Source organism: Triticum aestivum, chromosome 2B, assembly GCF_018294505.1.
Source record: "Triticum aestivum cultivar Chinese Spring chromosome 2B, IWGSC CS RefSeq v2.1, whole genome shotgun sequence".
NCBI classification, from domain to species: Eukaryota; Viridiplantae; Streptophyta; class Magnoliopsida; order Poales; family Poaceae; genus Triticum; species Triticum aestivum.
The window spans coordinates 616,921,835-616,932,350 of NC_057798.1; the positions used below are offsets into that span (position 1 = coordinate 616,921,835).

Consider the following 10,516-nt stretch of genomic DNA (forward strand, 5'->3'; position numbering starts at 1 on the left):
CCTTGCAGCTTTGCAACCGCCGCCACGAAATTCATAGCGTTTCAGGTACCCAAAGGGAACTCTTCTTGCGGTTCGGTTCACCTAAGCTGGCGACTTTGGGGTCACACAATCTGTGATCTCTTTCTTGGCAACCCAAGCATATTCTGTGCGCGATCACATAAGCCAAAATTTCCGCTCGATCTAGAAAGTTCACCGGGCAACGCGAAGGGCGTGGAATTTTGCGAGAAACAAGAATATGCGGCGTCCGAATTCATTCCGTTCCATGGGAGAGGGTTGCTGTCAAGAACCGGGCCAAGAAATGCAGATTGCGCGATTTGTAACGCCAGGTTCCAAATCCGTTGATAGATGCAGGCGAACGCAAAGGCTGCGACCCGGCCCGGGGGACAACATGCTACCGATATACTATGTACAAATCCTGTCCAAGCCACGAAAGCTGAAGCAAAACGTTTCCCAAAGTTCCGGTGCGGGATCAGAAGGTTGGGCTGAGGATGTTGAGCAGGGAGACTCTGGTGTTGATCAGCGCCCGGAACACCTTCTCGCCGCTGCCGTCAACGCTGGCGATGCACCGCTCCAGGTTGTCGTGGAGCTCGAGTGCGGCCTTCCGCGCCCGCTCCTCCGGCTTCATCCGCGCCTCGGGCCGGAGCTGCACCGTAGAGGAAGTGGACGCGTCGTCCTCGTTGGTGATGCTCTGTTTCCCGGCCGACCGGCGCTTCGCGCGCGACATCCAGCGCACGAGGTCCGCCACCCACCATACGCGCTGGTGGCTGGTTCTTGGCGCGTCTGATGCGGATGCGGATGAGAATCTTGAGGGCGCGGTGATCCAGCACGGCGTGGAGGCGACCTCGACGCGGGCGGCGGCGGCTGCGTTGGAGAGGGAGGAGACGCCGGAGAAGACGGCCGCGGAGGCGGACGCCACGGCGACGGTCGAGTCGGCGATCGCCGCGCCGAGGGCCGCGGTCTCGGGCTGGAGATCCTCGGGGAGCGGCGTGGGAGTCTTGGTGGCCACGGCGCGGGCGGCGGCCGCGAGGCGGGGGAGGTCGCGTCCGGCGCGGCGCTGCGCGCGAGCCGCGGACGCCAGCCGCCCGGGGTCGCCGCGGCGCAGCGCGGCGCGCGTCTCGGCCTGGAGCGCCGCGAGCGCGACGAGCGCCTGGCGGAAGCTGCCGTGCGCGTCGGCGAGGCGGAGGAAGTCGTCGAGCAGGCGCTCGGCGAGCGGGGACATGCCGAGGCGGCGCAGCGGCTCCTGCGCCTGCGGGTGGTGGAGCAGGTCCGAGAGCGAGGCCAGTACCCGGCCGATGTGCGAGGCGGCCGCGGAGACGGAGGACGCCGAGCAGGACGCGCCGAGCACGAGGCGCAGCGCGGCGACGTCGTCGTCGAGCTGTAGCACGAGCGGGTGGAAGCGGCAGGGGAGGCTGGCGGAGCGGACGCGGTAGGCCGCCGCGAGCTTGCCGTTGGCGGCGGCTGCCGCCTTCGGGGTAGGGAACGAGATGGTGCGCCGGTACCCGGCCATGGTGCCTGTGCTTCTTGCCGTGGCGAGCGACGTATCGGGGGCTCACGGGTTTTTAAAGGCCGGGGCTGGGGCCTGCGACTCGGAACGCGCGAGGAAGGCGTGCGTGCTGCGGTGGACCGGTGGTTTGCCGATGCCGCCGTGTGCTCGTGTCTTTTATACAGGTCGCCGAGGTCAGGCGAGCGCTGTGTGTGCAGGTGGACTCTGGGGGAGTTTGGACTCGCGGCTCAGTCAGGGTGGGACGTCGTGCGTTGGGCTTGCGCCACATTGACTGCCGCGTGCGTTGCAGCGGCAGGCACGTCGCCGTTACGTTTAAACGTCTTCGGGCTGGGGCACGGGGTTCGTCGGTGCGGGCTGCGGTGGATTTTGATTTCCGGCAAAACGCCCGGCGCGTTCCGTGATGGGCGGAGTGGCAGGCATTCGGCCACGGAGGGGGTGTGTGTAGCATGGCTCGTCCGTTTGTGGGCGGCATCGATCAGCAGGCAGCGGCACAGTCGATTCGGTGGGGGCGCGTCCGTCGTCCATGTATGTGGTACGGTGCTGCCCTGGCCGGTGCATGGCGACGAGGAGAGGGTCCCGAGAGCGTGAGGGGCCAGAATACTTTTTGTTTTAGCATCGAATTTTTTGACGTGGAATGCTTTGTTCTGAATTCTGATCATGGGGTAGAACTGATGTTTCTTTTTTTGAGTTGGTCGCGTGGGTGTGTACCCTTTTTGTGTGTGTGCGCACTGCAAGTATTTTTTAGAAAAAGGCCATCATGGTTAGCTTTATTAGATTAGAACACGTTTTATTAGATTAGAACACGTTTACATCGTCTACGAGCAAACTGACAATAAAGTCAGGAGGCTCGTTTAACCAAACAGTCGAAGCCTTATTACAATAACTATAGTTTGCTATCACATGCGCTACTATATTACAAGAACGAAGACAATGCTTAAACATGACATTTCCAATCATAGATCCTAAATCCACACACTCAGCGAATAAGGTTGCCGCTTCATCCCACCATCTTTCTGTCCATTGCAGTAATTGATGACTTGTAGTGAGTCCGACTCCGCATCAACTTGGTTCAAACCGAGTGAATTAGCAAACTCTAATCTATCCCTCATAGCCATTGCTTCAATAGTAATAACATTCGCTGCATGTGGGATGAATTTGCACCGAGCCGCAATAAAGTTCCCCCTGTCATCTCTAAGTACTGCAGATGTTGCACCTAGTCCTTCATCTGCAAAGAACGCTGCATCAACATTTAGTTTAGTACATCGCGGATCGGGTTTACTCCATTTTGTTTCAGGCAACTCTAGAGAATTGGATGAAGACATTTGAAAATCTCTAATGTGTCCAGTGCAAGTTAGTACATAATTCTTTTCTTTTCTTTCTTGGGATGCACAACACACTTTTTTTCTCTCATAATATGCCTGCTGACTTTTGGATTTTTCGAGCAAAGCAGAAAGCATTTCTAATGGTTTCACCTGGTTTCAAAATAAAACAACATTTAGACCCCTAAGTCATAAATTTGTAAAATATCATCATGTCCTTTTCAAATCCGCGTCAACTTTGATTATTATGGTATATACTGAAACCATGACAAAATAGTTCAATACATACTGAAACCGAACAGTGTTTTAATATCACACTATTTACCCAAGTATCAATACGGTACAAATAGAAAAACTTATAAATCAAACAATGTAAACATACTGCACAAAGTCAAGACCTTCTTCTTCCTCTGAACGGCTGACATCTCTCCCTCTCTCTCTCTCTCTCTATCTATCTATCTATCTATCTATCTATCTATCTCTCTCTCCCTCCGCGAAAATTGCTCGATCCACTCTCTACAGAGAATAGAGGCAGTCCTCCCTTGGTTCCATTAGAGAGGAAGCTCTCTCGGCGGCCCAAACCCCGACCTATCCATGGGGTAGAGGTGGGGCCGTGTGGAGGAGCTCCAGCGGGAGGAGGTTGGGAGGAGATGTGGCGGCCCTTTTTGCTGCAACCTAGTAGCAGGAGGCGGCGGTTGCTCGCACTACTAGGGAGAGGCCTAGTAGCGGCGCGGGTTAAACTGTTAGTAGTATCGCAGGTGCCACCGCGCTACTACCAATTCAGTTAGCAGTAATGCGGGGGCCACTGGTGCACCGCACTACTACCAATTTTGTTAGCCATAGCGTGGGTGTGGACCTCGCGCTACTGCTATCTCTGTGTAGTAGTAGCGTAGGCCTTGTGCTATTACTATTAAGTTAAAAGAAATTCTTGTGCGAATTATGAAGTATTTATACTTATACAGTCCAACATATACGTATAGCATTGAAACTATATGATACTCCCTTCGTTTTTATTCACTCTGCATATTAGATTTGAGCCAAGTCAAACTTCATAAAGTTTGACCAAGTTTATAGAAAAAAAATATGAACATTGAAAATAGCAAATCTATATGGTGTGAAAGTGTATTCAATAATGAATCTAATTGTATTGGTTTGTTATTGTATATATTAATATTTTTATCTATAAACTTTGTCAAAGTTTACAAACTTTGACCTTCACCAAAGCTAATATGCGGACTAAGTAAAAACGGAGGGACTATAACAATGTGTCATCATCATCATCATAGTGATACAACAATGTCTCATCATCATCCAAATAGTGATACAAAGTACTACAAGTCTCGAATACAACTACATGATCACATACACATGTTTCATCATCGATCTAAACTATGATCACATACAACAGAAAAGCGATCACGATGAGTAAGAAAAATATTAAGAAGGAGTTCTTCACCCGTTTCTTCTTCCTCTCTCCCGCTAGCATGAACTTCAAGTAATTAGCTTCTGCTTGGCTTTTACTTTCAAACGGTTTGTGGCTGCTGCCTGAAGCAATCTACTTAGGGCTGACACTCTGACCACTCATCGTAGACTCGTGGAACCCCCCTTTGTACATGACATACCACTTCTTCGTCATCTATATCCCTAACACAAACACGTTTAAGAAAATTCATAGATAATATGCAACATAATACTTGAGCAACACCAAGAGAAAGAGTTAAAATGTTAGCAAATAGAAGCAACATAGTAAACATAACGAACTTAATCGTAAAGACTAGAGTGCTAGGCAAGTTTAGGAAGACTGTTTACATCACAAAGTTTTTTGGTACACAAATTCAATGTTCGTCATACACAAAGTACAAAACGAACATCATCATCGCCAATCACTTCTTACACGTTACCTTCGGCCTTTCTAGGAGAATATCACCTACCTTTGTGAAAGGCATGAGGTCCTAACCCTGTAGTTGTATGCGAGTGTCCATGTCATCCCATGTTTGTGGGCCGTGCGAAGAACATCCCATCCTATAGGAGGACATATTTTTAGATGATTGATGCAAGCGACCGCTGGATACGATAGAACTCAACTCTAACTTTATCATCGGGTTCATATGCTAACTTTGCGGCCCATTTAGGGAGATGGGAAACAACTCTAGTTGGCATGCAAAGTCTTTGTTGATGTATGACATTGGATAGGTTTGGTTTACATTTCAAGTAATTAAGGTTACTTTAGAGCATATATAGCCGGGCGCCTCAAAACCGCCTCATACGTCCGGGCTGGCTGCCCAGTCACTATCCGATCAATTTTTTTTGACATAGACAGACCCCTCAAACGCCCGTGCTGACTGGCACCCCTCATATCTAGCTCAAACATGGGGTGGATATGGCGGGTGCCCCAGTGCGCCCGCCACGTCGGAGCCGACAGCCCGACCCAGCCCCAAATTTCACCAAATCCACCCCCAAGACCAGCCGGATCCATTTGCTATCTCCTCTCTTCTTCCACAGTCATTCCTAGGCTATGCGTAGACAGCTCCGGAAGAGCAGTCCTCTCTTCCATCCTCGCCGCGGGGGACATCGTCACCGACCCGGACGCCATGTGGTATGTCTGGCAACTCCCTGGCTCCGCCTTGCGCTTGATGTGTTCGACACATTGTCCGACCAGATTGTTTGTGGTTTTGTTAGGGAAAACGATGGATTGTGATGCTCCGTCAGACGAGGAGTATGGACCGACGGAGCTTGACCAATGGTTCAAGATGAGTTCTTTCATTCATAGGATTCAGACAAAGAAGTGGGCATGATTATGCTCATGGTAATTTAAGAGGAAATGGACCGGCAAGTGGAGCATATTCTCAACTTTAAGGGCTCAATCAAAGGGAGAAGTGTGATCAACCGAGACAAGGTGTCCGGAGCAAAGCTACTACACAAGGACTACTTTGCTCCCAAACCTACTTTCTCGAATGATCCATAATTTTGTCGCTGTTTTCGCATGTGGAAACCATTGTTTTTGTGCATTGTGGAGGGAGTGGAGATACACGACGACTACTTCAAGCTCACAAGGGATTGTTGAGGCAAACTCTCTTTCTCGGCCAAGCAGAAGTGCACGACTGCTCTAAGGATGCTTGCACTTGGTACTGCTGCAGATGTCGTTGGTGAGATGGGCGGGATGGGGGAGAGCACGTGCTTGAAGACTACCGTCAAGTTTTCTCGCGCCATGATGGAGGTGTTTGGACCTGAGTATCTCAGAGAACCAAATGCGTAGGACACTGAGAAGTTGTTGGCTATTGGAGAGGCAAGGGGGTTTCCAGGAATGCTCGGATCAATTGATTGCACGCAATTGCAATGGAAGAAATGCCCCAAAGGTTTGCGGGGAATGTATCAAGGTCACACCAGAGAGGCCACCATCATACTAGAAGCGGTGGCATCACATGACTTATGGATTTGGCATGCTTTCTTTGGAATGTCGGGTTCTCACAACGACATCAATGTGCTTCAACAATCTCTAGTGCTCATAAGACTTTGCAATGGGGAATCACCATCGTGCAACTACACCGTCAACGGTCGAGAGTACAACATGGGATAATATCTTGCCGATGCATGGTATCTATCCTCAGTGGGCAGCATTTGTGAAGACCATATCTGAACCGCATGGAAATAAACACAGCCACTTTGCAACAATGCAGGAAGCGGCTAGGAAGGATGTGGAGAGGGCATTTGGTGTGCTTCAGACTCGTTGGGGAATTGTGTGGAGCGCTACAATCATGTGGGAATCAGAAACTTTGTGGCAACTAATGACATGTTGTGTTATTCTGCACAATATGCTTGTCGAGGATAAGGGTGATGGAGTAGTCCAAAGCCATGATTTCGAAGCACCTGGAGAACAAGTTGAAATCCGGTAAGATTAAGATGCGGTTCAACTTATGAACTTTCTACAGATGCATCAGAATCTTCGAGATCAACAGGTGCACACGCAGCTACTCAATGATCTTGTGGAGCACATGTGCACCCACAATGGGAACCAAGGAGCCAGTGCTTGAGTTTGGCACTTCAAATAAATTTTATGTAAATGCTATTTATGGTTCGTACCAACATTTGCTATTTACGTGCGACATTGGCTTGTATGATCAACGTGCATGGATTTGAGAGTCGTATTTGAGATATATGGATGCAGGAGGAAAATACGAGAGCTCGTCCGGATGCGCTCACTGGCATGCCCGGGCGTGTCCGCGAACGTATAAAGGGTCAGATTTGTCAAATCCGGCTATAGATGTGCGTAGATGCAACAACTGGAGCAGTGCGGTGGTGATAGTATCCCCTAGTGTTTTGTTATATTAATTTACATGAAAAATTATAGGAGTCAGGAGCGACTATTTGTTCAATGTGTTAGATGGTAATACAACTTTGTGTGGCAGGTGACATGTCTGAATGCAAAAATTTCACTGTTTACTGTGGCTCGGGAGATGGAGTTGTATAACAGGAGTGACATGGCGGGAAGAAAAAGCGTAGGAAAGTGATCGGGGGAAGGAAAAGGGCGTGAGAGAGAAGGCAAAAACACATATTTGACCTGTTAGCAAAATCAATTCACGATCTGAACTGTCCTTGAATAATTTTTCACAAACTAACTATTTTGTGTGGCGCCTGACAGCCGGGCGCCACACTATACTGTGCAGCACCTGGCTCTTCGGCGCCACATGCTGGTCTAGCGTGGCAGCTCGAGGCCAGGCACAACCCCACATCCAGCCATGCAGCGCCTAAGGGATAGGCGCCACACATGTAAAGTGCAGTTGTAGGATCGAAAGTATATCTAGAGGGGGGTGATTAGACTACTTAACCAAATAAAAACTTAACATTTTCTCAATTTTAATTCTTGGCAGATTTTAGCAATTTAGCACAAGTGAAGAAATCACAATACAATTCAAGAAAGCATGCAAAGAGTATATGAGCAGCGGAAAGTAAAGCATGCAACATGCAAGAAAGTAAATGGGAGGAGTTTGGAGGGAGCAAACGCAATGTTGACATGGAGATTTTTGGCGTGGTTCCGATAGGTGGTGCTATCGTCCATCCACGTTGATGGAGACTTCAACCCACAAAGGGTAACGACTGCGCGAGTGCATGGAAGGCTCCACCCATGAAGGGTCTACGAAGAAGCAACCTTGTCTATCCCACCATGGCCATCGCCCACGAAGGACTTGCCTCACTTGGGTAGATCTTCACGAAGTAGAAGATCTCCTTGCCCTTAGAAACTCCTTGGTTCAACTCCACAATCTTGACGAAGGCTCCCAAGTGACACCTAACCAATCTAGGAGACACCACTCTTGAAAAGGTAATAGATGGTGTGTTGATGATGAACTCCTTGCTCTTGTGCTAAAAATGATAGTATCCCCAACACTCAACTCTCTCTCTCACGGATTTGGCTATGGTGGAAAGATGATTTGAGTGGAAAGAAACTTGGGGAAGGCTAGAGATCAAGATTCTTGTGGTTGGAATGGAATGTCTTGGTCTCAACACATGAGTAGGTGGTTCTCTCTCAGAAAATGGATAGTGGAAGTGTAGGCACATTCTGATGGCTTTCTCCTTGAAAGAAGAATGGGTGCAGGGGTATATATAGCCTCCACACAAAATCTAACCGTTACACACAGATTCCCAAACTTGGTGAGACCGAATGGTAAAACTCGGTCAGACCGATTCAGGTCAAAATATGAACGTTAGGCTTTTCGGTGGGACCGATACAATAAACTTGGTGGGACCGATGCGCTAGGGGTAGGGCATAAGGTAATCTCAGTGTGACCGATCACATGAACTCGGTGGGACCGATTTCAGTAATGGGCACACAGAGAGGTGGTCAGGCAAACTCGGTGGGACCGATTCGCTCATCTCGATGAGACTGAAACACTACGAAAAGGAAACATGGAGTTTGCATTGCGAACTCAGTGGGACCGATTCACTCATTTTGGTGGGACTGAAACGTTACAAAATGGAAATAGAGAGTTTGCAATCCCATCTCGGTGAGACCGAGATCCCTATCAGTGAGACCGAGATCCCTATCGGTGAAATCGAACTGACTAGGGTTTGCGGCAGTGGCTATGTCAAGTGAACTTGGTGGCGCCGGATAGATCAAATCAGTGAGCCGAGTTTGACTTTTAGGTTTAGGACATATGTGGAAATGAGAAAGTGGTTGAGGGTTTTGGAGCATATCACTAAGCATTTTGAGCAAGTAATCCATAAGCAACACCTCATCCCCTTTTAATAGTATTGGCTTTCCTATGGACTCAATGTGATCTTGGATCACTTAAGTAAGCAAGGTAGAGTCTTGAGCTTGTTGCCAATATGTGTCCTTAGCATTTTGAGGGGTCCAAATCTCTAGTCCATGCCATGCCAATCATTGAACTTTTTCTGAAATGATCATCTTGAAAGAGCATTAGTTCAATGAGCTATATGTTGTTAAGAATTACCAAAACCACCTAGGGATTAGTTGCACTTTCAATCTCCCCCTTTTTGGTAATTGATGACAACATATAGATCAAAGCTTCGACAAATGATAATAAGAAACATCGTCGCTTTAAGAAGTATGTGATAAGCAAGAGCTCCCCCTAAATTTGTGTGTTATTTAAAATTTGCTTTTGAATGCAAATGCACAACTAATTAGGATCATCGGTTACTCTTCCATGTCACATACATCTTGGTGGAGTGCTTAAAATGATAAAAATAGGAACAAGCACTCATCACCAAGGCAAAGTGAATGATCATACATAAAGATAGATAATAACATCATCCAAGCACAAGCATTAAGCATGATATGATCAAACACGTGACCATACAAAGTATCTCACACACATAAGCATAAAGTATCTTAACCAAGCAAACAAGCAAATAAGTAGCAAAAGAAGCAAAGCTCTCTCTCTCTCTCTGAAGCCTATGATCTATACACTTTCTCCCCCTTTGGCAACAAGTTACCAAAAAGCTTGAAAATGCATAGTGTTATGCGACTCTCTAGGCTTGATCTTCAGGAGGAGGTGTTGAGAGGACTCCAAGGATGAAAGCATCAGTTGAAGTTGATGGAGCTGAAGGAGTTGCCACTGGAGGGGCAACTGGGGCTGTGGCTGCACGTGCTGATGCTATAGCTCTAGTGTCTGGCACTGGCACTGCTGTAGACCATTGTGCCCTAGGCACTCTCTGGAACACTTCTGTAGTTGCTTTCCCCTTCCTCTCTTCTGCTTCTTCCTGGAGCTTCTCAACTGCTGTCTGAATTTCAGTCACCTTCAAGTCAAGATCATACAATTTTGTTTCAATGATCCTCTCCAAGCTCTCTTGGTTCTGAGTCAGGGTGTCCAATCCTTTCTCAATTCTCAAGGTAGCTTGAATAAGATATCCAATTTGGTCTTGTTTTGACTTGAGGATTACTTATGAAGCTTCTTCAGCACTTGGCATCTTTGCAGCCTTCTCACCTTTGGCCTTCTGCCTTTTCTCTTGAGCTTCCAGAGATGTGGGATCTTCAGCCTTCATGACAACACTGTTGTCCTCAAACTCAAGCCTCAAAGGAAGATGTTCTTTATCCAACAGATACACTCCCTTTTTCATCTTGGAATTAATCAGCATCTGTATGTGTGGAGCATACCCACATGACGTTTTCTGGTCAGCAGCTGTTCTCTTGATGGTCTCAACGATCAAACTCATAACTTTGAATTTCTGGGGCAAATCA

The 10,516-nt window shown here is 48.1% G+C and overlaps 1 protein-coding gene across 1 annotated transcript; it reads right to left on the minus strand.

Annotated features, from left to right (window-relative positions):
* Nucleotides 1–299: 299 nt before the first annotated feature.
* LOC123041779 (uncharacterized) lies at nucleotides 300–2,180 on the minus strand. The gene has a single exon (XM_044464339.1). It carries the CDS (start codon nucleotides 1,505–1,507, stop codon nucleotides 470–472), a length of 1,038 nt encoding a protein of 345 aa, XP_044320274.1. The 5' UTR covers nucleotides 1,508–2,180; the 3' UTR covers nucleotides 300–469.
* Nucleotides 2,181–10,516: the final 8,336 nt, after the last annotated feature.